We start from the raw sequence: 15,477 nt of genomic DNA on the forward strand, positions 1-15,477 counted from the left end.
AGACGCAGTTCACTCTTGCCTTTGTTACTTCGGTAAATCATATCATTTAAAAATAGAAACTCAGAAGAAGCCAAAAGGACTTTAAAAGAAATGGCACCCATATTTCACCCGTGCAACTGGTAGAGCATTTTCCATCAACTTCATGCCAAACAGATAACCAGCAAGTGTTAGAAACGAAGTCATTTGTCCGTGGCTACACTGAGTTTGCAGCTCGTTAGTAGGTACAAGCAAGGCACCAAAACTGGGATTTGATCGGTGTCTCATGCTGGCAGATGGGACACTGCCACGAGGCTGTTATCAAACCCGTTCAACCTTAAAAAAACAAAAACAACCCCTGGTTTGGTAAGACTATATTTTATAACAAGAAACCCGAACTCACCTGTGTGGCTGTGAGCGATTGCAGCTGGACCCCCGTTTTCTAGTGGCATTAACCTCCAGCGGTTCATTTCCCAGAAAGGGAGTCACTGCTCTAAGCCTTGAGAAGGGAAACCGCCCGTCTCCCAGGCAATGCAAACTAACCCAGCGAAACGTGATCGCCTCCTCCAGCACACCCTTCACCCCGAGCCCTAACGCGGCCGCTATCAGCAGAGAGATGCCAGGAAACCCAGGCATTTGTTTAACTTTCTTTTCATCCTTTGAGCGCACTCTCCGGCTGCACACCTCGTGTTTTTAGGCTGGCGGAGGCAGGGTGTCATTAGCTAACACACATGCCTTTTAGCATGATGCTCCTGGCCCCAGAAAAGCCTCCGGGCACACAGCTTGGTGCCCGACAAAAGCCACAACCAGCCAAGCCAAGTTTCATTCGCATCAGTGATTGAAAGGCCAGAGCGATGGCACGAATATTGTCATTACCTGAAGGGCAGTCGCTGCGGGAGCGAGAAAGCTAGAATTTAACTTTAAAGCTAGACTTTATTACAGCATTAAAGGCACCTGAGCAATTACAGAGATGGAAAAGAAAGCTGTAAAAGCCCCGGCAGCCCATTCTTTATTAATCAGAAATGCATGGTTGTGATCGGGTCACTTAAATGTCAAAGTTGTTTAAGTATCTTGTGCCACTGGCTGCTGTATCTCCAACCTAACCAGTACATAAATGTTAGGCACTGCTGCTCCACGATGTGTTTCGGTATGCGGTGATATTTGTATTTAAAAAGACAACTCTAAGGTGCAGAAAGTCAAAAAGCACACAGATTACGGAGACAGATGGATTTTATTCTGTTAAACCTACGAAATTCCTGCCCTCCAGAGTCCTGCCAGGAGCTGCGTTCCCTGACTCCAACTTGAAGGGTGCCCAGCTCTGAGCAACAGAAAAATCCCACCTCTGTGAATGTTTCTCTGCCCCTCCTTTTCAGGAGAAACTGGCTTTCTCCTTCCAGAGGGGATGGTCTGGGTTTTTGTTTTATTCTTTTCCCAACTGGAAACAATTTGCCCACTCCTTAATGAAAGTAGAGCCCAACTGAATGTGTTTTCTCTTCTGTATTGAATTCAGTTCAACAGACTTATAACCTTGATCAGTAGCTGAAGAATAACAATTGCTTGAATCTTGGCTGGCAAGCATGGCTGGGGGATTTTTCTGTCTCCTAGAGACAAAGCTGGTTAACAAGTGTTTTAACAGACACATACATAATGCTATGAAACACAAAAGATTCCCTTTAACAGATTCTCATTTTTAAAGAGTTTATTGCCTTCAAACTATTTTGCATCACCAGTGGTAGGGGCCCAGCAGAGGCATGCTGCTGTCTGAAAACTCTGCTTTCTTTCAGCGAGGATGAGACGAATGAGCAGCAGCCGCTGAAAGGGCTCTTGAGACTGACACGAGCTGAGCAGCGCACACAGAGAGCTCTCAATGGCACCTCTGTCTAGCTGCACATCGGTTTGTTTCTTCTTCAGCATTTATTTCCTCGATATGAGTGAAATTATTGTTCCCCTTGCCATTAACAGTGACTAAGGCAGAGGAAGTACCTGTAATTCCCAATTTTTTGCTTTTTTCCTTCCCACCCACTGTCCTTTCCTCCAGACTTGTTTAGCTTTTTCTGACAAAAAAAAAAGGTCCCAATTGCCAGCTCTAATTAAAATATAAACTCACAGTGTCTAAAACATTGCAAAAAGCAGGCAAAACAGGCATGCATTTACACAGTACTCAGTCACGTATAAAAATCCTAACAAATTCATGGTGTAAATTGCCTCTCTCTGCAAGTCACACCCGTGCTGAAGTCCCAGTGTTTATACAGAAGGAAGAATTCTGTGTCCCTGGCAGATCTGTAGCCGTGTGTCTCTAAAACAGGGCGAAGCTTATCGGCAGCTTGAGGCATCCTATCTTCATTTGGAAGACAGCGCAGAGCTCTCCCCTTTGTGTGGCACTTGAAAGGAGTAGGAGCTGTGAGGTGAATCAGCAAAGGCGCAGGCCGCCGTGCCGAGTGCTGCATTAGGCTGGCTACTGCATGCTAACCATGTCTGCGGGTTGCGCTATCAGATCCCTTCTGTCCTCCACAGAGACTTCTGCGGCTCAAACGATAAGGGGATGCGAGTCTCGGGAAAAGCAGGAGCTGCTATTAAGTTCTGAATGGCCACAGCACACAGCACAATAGCGAAAGCGAAATCCCGAAGGAATTCGCTTAAAAGGAAAATAAATCTCAGTAACAGCCTTGGATTTTGAAAAGGAGGGTTTTGTGTGTGTGCGTTGACTTTACAGGAGAGATACTCAGATAATAAGATGATGGCTGACTTGTAAGGACTCAGAAATACCACAGATGTTTACAGTTCTACCCTTTAAAGAACACCTTCTATAAAAAAAGATGCCAGACAACTTTATAAGCATTGATGGACAGAGCTTTTCAGCTTCCTGAAGTGTCATACACCAACATAATATTCACACTGCAGACAAAATAAAACACTTTTCCACAGCCATGGAGCAAAACTAGAAACAGCAAGCAGCCCGAGCCTCCCTCCACTGCAGAGCTAATTTGGATATTCAGCACCTGCATAATGCATGCTGAGCACCAGCACTCACACCAAAGCCCAACCCCATTTCTCAGCCCCTCTCTTTGTATGCATAATGCTTCATCCCAAAACTCATCCTATGGAGAACATTTTCCCTCCAGTCAGAGGTGTTCTTGGTACAGTGTGTGCTTTCTTCCCCCATCAGCGATGTCTGTGGGACCTACCTGCCCCTTATAGGAAAGATGGGAAGCGCCAGAGAAGTACCAGCAGCCTAACAATCTGTCTGCATGGCCAAGTGGCTGCACTTTCTGGCATAAACCCATCCTACCACGACCTGGAAAATATTATAATGGCCCAGGCTGACTTTGAGACAGGAGTTTTATCTGCATGGATGCGGTCAGTCAATGGCGTGACCTGCTGTGAAGGGGTGCATGTGCTGATAAGGGAGCATGTCTCATGGTGGCGATGTAAAAGTTTTGTGTCCCCACGTAAAACGTGTCGATTACTTTGGAGATCTATGCAGAATGTCTCCTGCAGTACTGTAAAAACTCTGATTTACCTCAAGAAAGCAAGATACCCCCCAAAACACAAGGGTCATGTTAAAACTTGGTATTAGCTTCTTTAAATTACACATGAACCAAAACAAGTGAGAGCAATCATCTTCACTCAGAGTGACTTTTTTTTTTTCTACTCAGTGGTTTCTGAACAAAATCAGCTGTGCGGCATATGGTGCCAAAACAATAGCTATGAGATTAGCAGATGGTATGTTGTGAATTAAATGTTGACAGAAAACACAGATATTAACCACTGAATTCTCTCCTGATACCAAAACTTCAATGTTAAGCATCACACTGCATTTCTGCCTGCCTATTTTCACCATGGAAGCTTAATATGGATAATTTTAACAAAACACTGCAGCGCAGTGCACTGGGGTGCCCAAAATCTAAATTGTGGATCCAAATAACAGAAAGGGGAAGCTTTAATCAAAACTTTATTAATTTTTTTTTCCTGCTCAGACGGACTGCACTTCCAGAGGCACGTGTGATTCCTGATCGGGGCGATGGAAGGGAATTTGGGGAGGGTTTGGGGCCGCCATTTTGTGTGTCCCCCCCCCCCAGCCCTCAGGGGACGCGGGGCGGCCTCCGCCCAGCAGGGGGCGCGAGCGCGCATGCGCGCCCCGCTCCCCCCCCCCGCGCCCCGGGAGGGCCCCGGCAGCGGCGGGAGGTGAGCGGTGGGGGAAGGGCGGGGGGAGGTGGCCGTTAACGGCCGCCCGGCGCCGCGTGAGGGGGCGCTGAGGGGCGTCGCTTCCAACAGGGTTTTTATTATTTTATTTATTTATTTTTCTTGAGAAGACCCTGGCCGAGGGTCTGGTGGTGGCCTCTCGCCGAGTCTGACGTGCCCTTGTGCTTGGAAATGAGACCGGGGGCTCCTTGGGGGGGGGGGGGGGGGGGCTGGCTGCCTCGCTGGGGTGGCCCCACACCGGCTGTCCTGTCACCCGTGAGATTAAAAAAATAAAAAATAAAACAATCTGCCATGACACTGTTTCTCGTGGCAAAGCTCTTTCAAGGTTCTTTCGGACTGTGTTTTGTAGGCTGGTGCTAGGGGTGCAGGTAGCTAACGCGTTAGCCAAAGGTAAGAAACAAAAACAAGCCCAGGCATGCATTTAGTATATAAAACTACACGCTGCCAGAGGTGTGTTTTAGGATGTGCAAATTTGACAAGATTGAAAATCAGTGTGCTTAAGCAGGGAATCTTAGACCTAACACCAGAAGCAGTCAGTATTACGTAAACAAATTAAAATTCACAGTGGAAGAAGACAAGCTAAGCAGAGTGAGCAGTCATGCTCAGTGTATTTCTATTATTATTTCTAAAATGCAAATGACGTTTATTTTTCGTTCTGTTTTTAGGAAGTGTTCAACATCAATTACAATGTCTTCCAGTAAACCTCTGAATGAGAATGAAAAACCCAAAGGGAGGAATCCAGGATTGAGGGGTGTTCAGACAACTATGTTGTTCCGAGCTGTGAACCCCGAGCTTTTCATCAAACCTGTAAGAGGCTTATTCGGAGAGAAAGTAAATGTGCTTAGAGAGACATGTTTGCTTTAAAATAATAATCGCAGTGCTTTGTGCATTATATAACTCTCTTGTTATGCAAACCACCCAGTAACAAAACTAAAAATATTTTTGCTTTTTTTCCACTCTGATTGTTAAGAGCCCAGAATTTGCATTGTTTATTCCAGCTTTTATTTCACTGTTACGTTGTCTGATTATTTAGTACCTAGTTGAGTTACTTCAGGAAGAAAATAATTTGTCACTACTCGTGATTTGACGGGTTAAGTCACAGCAGTCCTTTTTAATATTTGAAAAGGAAGAAATTAGAAAATGGAAACTTTTTGATATGAAAGGAGGGGCTTTTGGGTAGCTTTTCATTATTTTGGATTTTTCTTTTTCTCTGTTTTTAATATGCCAAAAGTTTCAGGAATCCAAAATTCTGGTGCGCTTTCTTATATCCTTCATAAAACTCTATTACCGTCTATGTATATGCAGTTTTTCTTTCATTTATTAAATGAGTTAATTTAATTGTTTGTAAAATAGTCAGTTTCATCTTGGTTGACCAGAGGTAGCATAAGTTATTTCACACATTTTGTTGGACTGAGTCACCTGGTTCTGTGCTGTTAGAAAATCTACTAGTATTGTTAGCTCTGATGAAATTTTGTGCACGTAATAACAGATCTGGTGATGATAAGTGATTTGTTCTAGAGAAATGTAATCAAGGTTACTTGGCAGGAGCAGAGTGTGTTGTCCCAGCAGTATATCCAGATAAATTCTGGTAGAGGTCTGTAGTAGTTACCCTTAGAAATTGGCTGTGGCTAGTTCATCCATGCTCAAGCAGCACAGGGACCTGTGCACTGGCAGTGGGATGTTCTGGGATGTTCCAGAAATGGAGAGCCCTCTTTTTTTCAGAGGGAATTCCTTGTGCCTTGTGAAAATTGTGTCTCTCTTCTTGCTGCTGATCAAAGCCATTTGGAGTAGTCTGAAGGAAGGCATGGTAATTGTTGCAGACATCACAGTAGTTCACTCTTTGATTTGTAAGCTGAGATTGAAGAACGTAATGTTTGTGGTGAATGAAAAATGTAATTTAAAATGCATTTTTTTTTTTCTTGTCAGAACAAACCTGTGATGGCATTCGGGCTCGTAGCAATTACCCTCTGCGTGGCCTACCTTGGTTACTTGCACGCAACAGCAGAGAATAAAAAGGAGCTCTATGAAGCAGTCGACAGTGAGGGGTCCAGATACATGAGGAGGAAAACTTCCAAGTGGGACTGATGACGTAAGGAAGGAAAGAAGCAAAGTGTTCACAGAACTTTTCGAGGCAACTACTGTTTTTTCATCTCCCCACTAAAATAATGCTTAAATATCTCTGTTGGCATTTAATCCAATTGAGGTGCCATTATAAAATACTGCGCCTGTACAAATAAATTGTAATTATGATATACACACACATAAAACTGGTTTTAAGAATTGTCATCTGCAATCTCCACAGTATGTTAGAAGAGACACGATTAACTTGGATGTGCAGTCTAGACTGGTAAATGCCTCATAAATTCATATAATGGTTCAAGTCATTTCTCTTTCCTTAAGTGAAAGCGGGGCTTTGTCTTTTATTTTTTAAGCACGAGGATATAGTGCACTGTGTGAAAAGCAAAAGTTGGTCTCTTGACCTGCTGACAGTTGATAATGGCAGTGCTAAAAGTAAAATAATTCTAAAGCAAGAGAGATCTGATAGAGATCTTTATCAAATGGTGCCTCTGTGAGGGTGGCTGCAGGGAAGGTAGTAGTTGTGGTGTTTCCTTAGCACGTGAGGCTGCCCAGCATGAGCTTTCCTGCTTCCCTTCGCCTTGAGCCAACTGTACGGGTGGGTACTTTCCTGCTGCAGCGTTGAGGCCTTCTTCGCTTCTCCAGCGACGTCGGTGTGTCAGAAGCTTCCTAGGCAGAGCACGTGGTGGGAGGCTGCGTGCCAGGCCGGGCCCTTTCCACCTCACACCCTTACTACTGTTCTGGTCGCGTTTTTTCCGTTCAGCAACTCTTATTTACACCGTCACCACAGGTGGCCAAGAACTCGAGAGTCCTCCTTGTTGAACCCTTCTGGCCAAGGTGGCTTCTGTCAGGCCAAAGAAGAAAGAAGATGTGAAGGGCATCTGCTTTCCTGTTCTGGGACTTGTTTCTGTTTTGTTTTGTTTGGAAAGTGGTTTGTTTGTGTTGTGTTTTTTTTTTTTAACTGAAGATAACAAAAAGGTGACCGGCTGCCTTGAGGTACAGCGGTAGCTCTGTGGGATTTCTCTGTCTCCATCTAAATCCTTTGTTTTGAGCCTCGCTGTTTTTCTTCCTGCCCATGTTTTATAATTATCGGTATCCAAAGTTCAGCTTGGCCTTGGTTTAGCTGCTTCCCTCGCAGGAAGGGAAGTGAGCTCTGCCTTTGATGAAGCTGTATAAAAGCATTTTGCAGCCTTTAAAAGCATATTCCCCTTCGTGAGCCTAGAAACATCACAACAGCAAGGCTCTGGGACATATCCAAAGGCTTGCAGGTGAGCAGACTACCTGCCTTGTGATGGGTGAAAGAATTTCCTGGTAAATTGATTAAATACCCAGAACTATCAGATGCTCTGCATAACCTGTAAAATATGTTTTTGGGGGTAGGATGTGATGGATCATTACAAATAGCCTTGTAAAAAGGGTTACACAGGATTTTAGCTCCCTTCAGATCATTAAAATTCACGAGTCTTGTATGTTTGGTGGCCAGACTGGAGGAAGGATTAATATTGAGACTTGTTCATATTTTCAAGTATCTTCTCTGTATTTATTTGTGGTAGCTGTTGCACAGGTGACTCTTAATGCTATTTATGCACATAAAAACTGTGTGTGAATTGGGATTTAAGTGAAAAAAATACACCAAACAAAACTACATCAGTAACAATTTGTTCACTTTAACAGGACAGTTCCCCTTATGCATCTGGAGGGTAAGTAAACAGCACTGATACAGCCTCTTTTGCCCTGTTTCTCCCTGTTTTCTCCTTGTTTTCTCTGTTTTCTCCCTGATTCTGAATTTAGTTTTCAGTATAGCAATAAATATTTACAAGGCATGATAGCTGGCTTGACAGGAACTGCAACAAAATGATTTCCTGGGCAGAGGCTTTTTCAGCTTTTGCCAGTCCCTCATCATCTCTGCTTTCACATCTTTACCAGTAAGGGCAACAACACGCTATGATTAAAACATCTGAAGCAGTGGCTGTTCTTCTGCTCCTCAAACCTCCTCCGAGGACACGGTTTGTTCAGGAATCGTGGAAATTCGACAACGAAAAAAGGCACTACAGAGCCTGAGCCCGCTGCCGGAGCTTTGTGAGCACCGAGTCCCGCCTGGTAACAGTTGCTACGCCTCGGGGCTGAAAGGGGTCACCTCATACCAGCCTCCCTCATCATCTGCCTGCAGCACCCGCCTGCCACCGAGCTCTCAGCATGCGCGAGTCTGAATCTGAAGGCAAAAGCTTCGTATAATACAAAACACCAGCCGGTGATTTGTCTCCCTTCTCTGGTTTGCGTGTTGTCTGTAGCAACAAGAAGCGTTTCGCCTGCAAGCAAGAGATCTCTCTGGAGCAGAGCCCTGGCGTTTTCGTGAGTGTGTTACAGAAAGATCTTAGAACACCACAATGATTAGAAGTCCGGATCTGGAGTCTTTTGTTTGTTGCGCTGTATGTTCAAAAATAATACCACCGCCGCCTTCTAACGCCACTTTTGATCGGATCCGGGAGTATAAGCCCTTCAGGACACGGTATTACACTCATCGTGATATACTGGGTGAGTTTCTGAATTCCTTTCCTGGCGAGCTCAGATTTAGGAAAACTCCAAGTGTGGCAGTATCCACGTGTTGTTGAGAGTCCTGAAGGCACCTGAATCTTGGTAAGGAAACTGCACTGACCTCCTGAACATAAATAAATGCTGCGTGTTCAGAGGGAGGCGGGGTCAGCTGTCCTGTGGTGCATGAACGCACTCAGATTTGTGAATAATGAGGTGCAAAACAGAATTCGCTGTAAGACTTTGCAAATGTTTTTCAAAGCTCACATACTTTGGAAAGAACTACGCCTGTCTGGCATTTGCAAAGATCATCCCCTCATCTTTCAACAGGACACAGCTGGGATGTTTAAACCCGATTCCTAACTTCTCACACCTGATTCTGGCAGCTGACCATCGCTTGAGCCTCTAAAGAGCCCAGGTTCAAACTGTATTTAAGTCAACAAAGAGTTTTGATGGAATAAGGACCAAAAATATCCTTCATCTTGCTAGTTTTAGCATAGTTATCCTAAATCTCCGTCTTCTGTTACACATTGCACAACTTGAAAAATAAAAATAAGCATAATTATTGTCTTAATTTTTGGAAAGAGGTAAGCAGCTGACAAACCTCTCCGAAGCATGCTGTGCTGATAGGAACACGCTCCAGAGCTGCGGGTTGATTTTTCTGGCACCACAAAATGAGGAGGGGAAGCGTGTGGCGGGAGTCCCATGTCTGAGGATCTAACAGGAGCCTGCAGCACCTTCATACGCTATGCCGAATTATCCTAGAGGTTTCTGATCACTGGTGTAAAGTTTTGTAGAAATTATATTGTGCATTTTAATCACCGTGTGGTGCACGAGGAGTATGCTTGGTTTGTGCTTTAAACAATGCCAAGAAATCATCGATCCGTGTGCTGAGAGCCCCAGGGACTGGGTGAATGCCGGACATTCCTCAGGAGACAAATCCTCAGCCCTGTGTTGACATACACAACGTAAACCACATGCAGAAGGCCACAGAAAGTCTTCTTAGGTTATTTTCTCGCTGCTGCTTAGCGTATCGGACTGGGGCAAAGCGATGCAGGCAGGGCCCAGCATGCTCGGTAAGGTTTCTGCCTTGTTGGACTTGTTCAGTTTGCTGATTGCAGTCACTTGGCCCCTGTGCCCCATCCTGCTGCCATTCCGCGTGTGCTTCATGTGAGCTCCACAAAAGGGCTCTGCCCACCCAAGAAGTGGAGTGGGGAAGAAGACTGATGTCAAGACTCAGCCCTCCAGTAGCTGTTTGAGAGCTTGGTCTCGTGGCTCTGGTGCTTTTTCGTTCTTCTAATAACGCAGGGTAACAGTATGTGACTCTTAGCTCCACTAAGCACGGAGAATGGGATCCAAAGCAGTGCTCAGGCCAGGCACCGAGTAGGAGGGGAGGATCTGAAATCCCACTTTTGGGGGGGAGTTTGGGGTTACAGAAAGTCAACTTTACCCACTTCCCTCTGCAGCAGCTTCTCCTCTGGGGGGCAACCACCAGTGCTGAAGACCATTCTTTAGAATACGTTAGAAGAGCTACCTACTTTCTTTCATAGTGTGTCTGCAGCAAGAGATGGTGGTGCTGGTATTTATTTTATTTAGACTCCATCTATATTAAAGGAAGCAGTTGGTGTTTTGGACCCTGTGAAGCAGCTTGGCACGCTTCCATGCTGCTCCAGTCCCCCTTTGCAGAAGGGATTCACTGTGCTCCCGCAGCACTTGGTCTTCCTTGGGTCTTGTCTTGCATGAGCACAGCAGCCTCAAAGACAGAGAAGGAGTTTTGTATGTGCATGCCCTGTTCCAAACACCCAAAAAATGTCCACCTAGGAATATTTGTCATGTGCCCCAAGGAGTGGCACGAAGGCACCTGAGCACCTTCCTCAGCTTTGAGAAGTTCAAATTAGCACCTTCAGAAAGAAGACTGAATTATTCTGAAGTCCTGTGCCAAGGACCTAAGTCTTTTTGTGTTTCCTATCCTAACCCCATGGGCAAGGCCCTTTGTTAAAGCCAAATTTCTATAATTACATTTGTGGAACTACACAAGCAATAATATATTTACCAGTACATAAATATATGTGAAATGAAAGTGCTTGGGTTTCAGCCTTTTAGTGTTGTGGTGTTTATCTGTGGGACCAAAGGGGCCAGGGCAGAGTTTTCAGCATCCATTTGTTTACTGAGCATGATTCGCTTCTGTTGGTTGTACAGAGATTGGAGCGAGCATTCAACAAGAGCAGCATGAAAGGAAGGAAACAGAGATACAAGAGCGCATCGAAAAAATGAAAGCTGAACTTTGGTCTCAGGTAAATTAAATTGCACCATTGTCATTTAAATGACAACGATGTTTTGGAATAATTGCTCTAGCATAAGGACAGTTAATAGAGACCTCTGAGGTCACTCCTACAGAGCTGTCATTAATTTCTGCTCATCCTTTGCTCACAGATTTCTCTGTGCACATATTTCCCCAGTTTCTGATCCCAACAAAGCCTACTCTGAATCAACACCAAATTTTACATCTGGCCAGAAAATGGCCTTTAAAAAGCACAAAAGTTAATGGTTGGTAACGCTGTTCCCCACAGTGCTGTGTAAGACTCTGAAACTGCCCTTTGTGTTATACGTACGTATGGTGGCAGCTCAATGCTATTGCTGTTGAGCACATTTTTAACAAGATGTTAAAATGTTAAATGAGATGCTCTTATTAAATTGCCAGAGGGGCCAAAATGCGCTTTGCTGTCTGGCTTTAAATTTAACTTGCCCTGATTTTTTAAAGAGAAAATACAGAACTATTGATTACATAACCTCTGCTTTATCTTAATAGGACATTAGTAGAGCACGAGCAGCTATACTTACATAATAACTTCTTTTAAAGGCTGAAATGCACAAAGAAGATGCAGTGGATAAAGCTCTCAAAGAGGCAGCCGCTAACCACAATACATTTGTACAAGACCTTAAACAAAAACTTGGAAAGGAAATAAGGGTATGAACTGCTTTGCTTTTTATTACCTCGGAAGTAGCCATCATGACAAAATCATTTTTGACAACCAGGAATGTCATTCCACGTTAAAATATACGTATTTCTTATGCTTGCCATACCCAAGACCTTCATTCATTTGAGATTTGAACTCCAACGTCAGGTGAAGTGGTTGGCCTGAAAGATGACTGGGTTTCCTTTGTGCCAGCTTGGGCTGGCTGGATTTTTAGTTCACTTTCAGCATGTTTCACTTTTTTCTGTAATTGAATGAAGTTTGTGGGCCCTATTGGAAATTCCCCATACGGCTCTAGCTGCTTAAGCTGATGAGGTGCCTGTTAAAGGGCAGTTAAATACAGGCTTAACTTTAACTCTGTTCTGAAGCTTTGTACCTGTAAAGCTAGATATTTATCTGATTTACTGAACTTGGAGCCTAAATGGTGCGGAGGAGAAGGAAAACTGCTAGCATATGTATATTTCTAAATTAAGCACACCAAGTGCAGCTTTATATTTCTATATACACTTAGCACATGCTTTATATGGCTCTTTGGGTGTCTGAGAGAAGACTCAAAGACACAGCATCCACGAGCTCCTTGGCCAGACACTGCTCAGCACCTGCCAGTGGATGAAGTGCCCCCAGGGAATCGCTCACTGGAGCGTTTTCCTTCGCAATTTTATCGTGTGCAAGTTTCTAAACAGCTAGCTGTTTATGCTGCAGACAGTCAAAGCAGTGTGCTCGGCATTTCAAGAGCAAAAGCAGCGAGGTTTACAGTGGTCTGAAGTTTCTGGCAGAGTTCTTTTTATGGAGCTGCTTTCCAAGGCAGCTCTGTCTTTTGCTGTCACAGCACTTGCCAACAATAGTTGGCAGAGGCTGGGTTCCTCGTGTTTAACCATTCAATTACTTGCCATAAGCCTATTACATATCTTTGCAGACCTGAGTGCTCAGGGTCTGAACATGAGCTTTTTTTTTTTTTTTTTTTTTTTTCCCATACAAACAGTACAAGTGCAGAGCAGAGGCAGAATTCTACAGCTGAAACAAAAAATCTATCAGTGCCTTTTAGTGCCTTAAGCTGAACTCATGAATGATGTGGAATGATGCTCTTAAGGACAGAGCAAGAGCGTTAGTGCCCTGTTTGCTGGAGATCAAAGATGCAGAGAAGCACTTAGTAATGCCAAGCAAGGTGTTACGCAGATATCCAATGGGACTGATGTGGTGAGGGGGGCTGCGTGGAAGCAGAGGGCATGAAATTGGGAAGCTTTGTGGAAAGCATGGTACTAAAATGGCAGTTTTCACTTCCAGATCTGGCACCAGGCAGTCATAAGGATACCCAAACGTTTAAAAACATTTAAAAAACAGCCCCAACAAATGTTGGGGTTGCATGTATTGCAGTATGTTAGTTACTGTTACCCCTGTTACACCACAATCCTGAGCTGCTGACTAAGCTCTGGCCACTCGTAAGCTAAGACCCTGCAACGAGGCACTGCACTTGCCCTGTAATGTTTCCCTGAAGGCTGTTTGTTGTTCTGCCGGGCTTTGCTTGAAGACGACTGAACAATCCTGTCGCTCACACCTACTTTTCACTTTACTCAAGGAAGCGGTGAGGAAGGCGAAGGCAGAGATGCAGCAGTACATGGAGGAGCAGCAGAGGAGGGAGGCCGAAGCTGCAGAGCAGCGCATGGCGCACAGGCTGCGGTGTGCCCTGATGGAGTGCGCGCAGGAGAAGATTCAAGCGGTGGCAGAAGCCAGGAAGCAGGAGCGGGAGGCGGCACTGAACGAAGCAGCCAGGCAGCACAGGTGCTCTTAGTGTTTCCCCTGACTCGGCTGGTGGATGTGCTAAAGGAAACAACAAAAAATTCATCAGTGTAGCAGGTCTTCTAGGAAAAGATCAATAGACTCTTCAGAAAAAAAAAGCTACTTGGAACTATCAAGTGACTAGCAAGAGTCCTAGGCTCTCTCTGCCTCACTGACTCCATGTAAAAGTGAAACGTATTTTTATTCCTAAATGCAAGTATCCTAAATCAAATTGAGGACCCCAAAGTTTTGCTTTTTATATCTCATTTGCAGTCAATTGGAAATGGGTCATGTGCCTGTTGTGCCATTCTTGACAACTGTGCAAAACTGGAGGGGAAAAAAAAGTGTTTCTAAGGAGATCTGCAGGGTGGAGCAGGATATACAAATATAGAAAAAGTTTTGTGAATCAAACAGTTTTGATTTTGTAATAGTAATACACCCCAATACACAAAAATGAATGCATTTCATTTTTGAGAGCACAAATGACAAAATAACTATAGTTTCATAGTGAAAAGATTGGTTCTTCCAGAGTGTTCCATTTTAAGATTTTTTTTTTTTTTTTTTTTTTTTTTTTTTTTTTTACTTTGTCTGGACAGAGTCACACTCAAATTTTGATCCACTACATAGTACCTTCATAGTACCTTCATTTTCACTATTAACACCTGCCCTTCCTGGCAGAGAGAAATCACATTCTGCATAAACTAGTTAGCCTCTTTAATTCTCATGTTAGTAGAACACCAGCTCTGGTGAACAGCACCCGTAATATTTTGGCTTATACATTCTGCCCTTTATTACTGACCTGCTTGTACAAAAATGTTGTCAGGACAACCTAATCAAAAATTGTGGATGAATCTGTAGTCTAGAAATCAGCTCTCAGATTTCACTTCAAGATAGCATTTTTACCGTGGGGGCAGAACTGCTAAATCTCTATTTGAAAATTAGTGTGAACTTAAATGCCAGCTCAAAGAGAGACCTGAATGAAGCATGTAACACTAGTCCTTTCAGTTATATTTTTCATCTGGAAGTAATCGTGATTAAAATATCACTGGAGGCAATTGCAGAAACAGAATCTTCTGCAGCTGGATACCAGCTACCCTTCTCTATTACCAGTGTCCTTCTTTTACACTGTTTTGTTACATAAATTCTGATTTCATGTATATTTGTAGTCGAATAAGAAAGGTTTTTAGGATAGACTTAAATTGTTTTCTTTTTAATAATATTTAATAGCAGGTGTTCTCTGCCATTTTTCTCTTCCTTTCTTCCTTTTTTTTTTTTTTTTTTTTTTTAATAGAAAGCACCTAGAGCAACTCAAAGAAGAAAGCCTGTTAGCTGAGGCACTGTATCGTAAGAGAATAGATCAATTAAACAAAGAAAAATGTAATGAGATGAATATTGCCCTGAGCATCAAACAAAAAGAGAATCAGATTGAGATTGAAAAGCAGCTCAAAGAAGCAGAGATCCTACATCTTGATGAGCTGGAAAAAGTGATGGCTACGCTGAAAGCAGCAGAAGAACAGGTAAAGACTCTCATGCAAAAGCTGGAAAAGATGACAGCGTGGAAGGACAGCCTGGAAAATGAAATACAAGCAACAAGAGAAGCTTTTCAAAAGTATATTGATGCCACATTTCCTGACTTGTCCCCTGGACAAGCGGATTTTATTCTGCCTTTCAGAACAACGTTGGAGCAGAGGGACACCCCAGAAGAAACAGAGGGAAGTGACAAGGAATGTGAGAGAAGGAGTAGTGGAAGTGTGAGATTCACAGCTGTGGGTAAAGAGAACTTCAAGTAGGTGATGCTGAAAAATAAAGTCATGTCAGTTCAGTGCATTACGTGAGCGTGGTTGGAATGATTCAGAGAAAAATAATCAGGAGTGATAAGCCTTAAAAATTATCCATTAATCTCTCATTTACAAATGCTGTGGAAGAGGTTAGAACATGT

At 43.7% G+C, this 15,477-nt stretch overlaps 3 protein-coding genes across 9 annotated transcripts in view; 2 read left to right on the top strand and 1 right to left on the bottom strand.

The window, feature by feature from the left end:
• The window catches only part of GJB7 (gap junction protein beta 7), a 33,184-nt gene that overhangs the window by 8,353 nt on the left and 9,354 nt on the right, over positions 1-15,477 (bottom strand). Inside the window, exon 1 of one of the 5 annotated variants that reach the window (XM_082758342.1) lies at positions 380-421. The exons of the other annotated variants lie outside the window; for them this stretch is intronic. The gene's annotated coding sequence lies outside the window, so the exon portion shown is untranslated. Of the gene's footprint in view, positions 1-379; positions 422-15,477 lie in introns of those variants that run through there. 5 annotated transcript variants of the gene reach the window in all.
• Positions 3,908-6,446, top strand: SMIM8 (small integral membrane protein 8). Of its 2 annotated transcripts, none has more exons than XM_082758344.1 (3): positions 3,908-4,161; positions 4,845-5,010; positions 6,106-6,446. In XM_082758344.1, the coding sequence occupies exons 1-3, from the start codon at positions 3,998-4,000 to the stop codon at positions 6,262-6,264; spliced, it is 489 nt and encodes a 162-aa protein (XP_082614470.1). In that variant the 5' UTR covers positions 3,908-3,997; the 3' UTR covers positions 6,265-6,446. The 2 variants fall into 2 exon arrangements, with proteins under 2 accessions (XP_082614470.1, XP_082614471.1); XM_082758345.1 differs by having other exon boundaries at positions 4,090-4,161; positions 4,845-4,986.
• Positions 6,399-15,350, top strand: LOC309877166 (uncharacterized protein C6orf163 homolog). Of its 2 annotated transcripts, XM_082758337.1 has the most exons (6): positions 6,399-6,526; positions 7,930-7,955; positions 10,987-11,081; positions 11,648-11,755; positions 13,339-13,541; positions 14,830-15,350. In XM_082758337.1, the coding sequence occupies exons 1-6, from the start codon at positions 6,426-6,428 to the stop codon at positions 15,326-15,328; spliced, it is 1,032 nt and encodes a 343-aa protein (XP_082614463.1). In that variant the 5' UTR covers positions 6,399-6,425; the 3' UTR covers positions 15,329-15,350. The 2 variants fall into 2 exon arrangements, with proteins under 2 accessions (XP_082614463.1, XP_082614464.1); XM_082758338.1 differs by lacking the exons at positions 6,399-6,526; positions 7,930-7,955 and adding an exon at positions 8,241-8,790.

This window comes from Aythya marila, assembly GCF_965140915.1.
Source record: "Aythya marila genome assembly, chromosome: 3".
Classification (NCBI taxonomy): Eukaryota; Metazoa; Chordata; class Aves; order Anseriformes; family Anatidae; genus Aythya; species Aythya marila.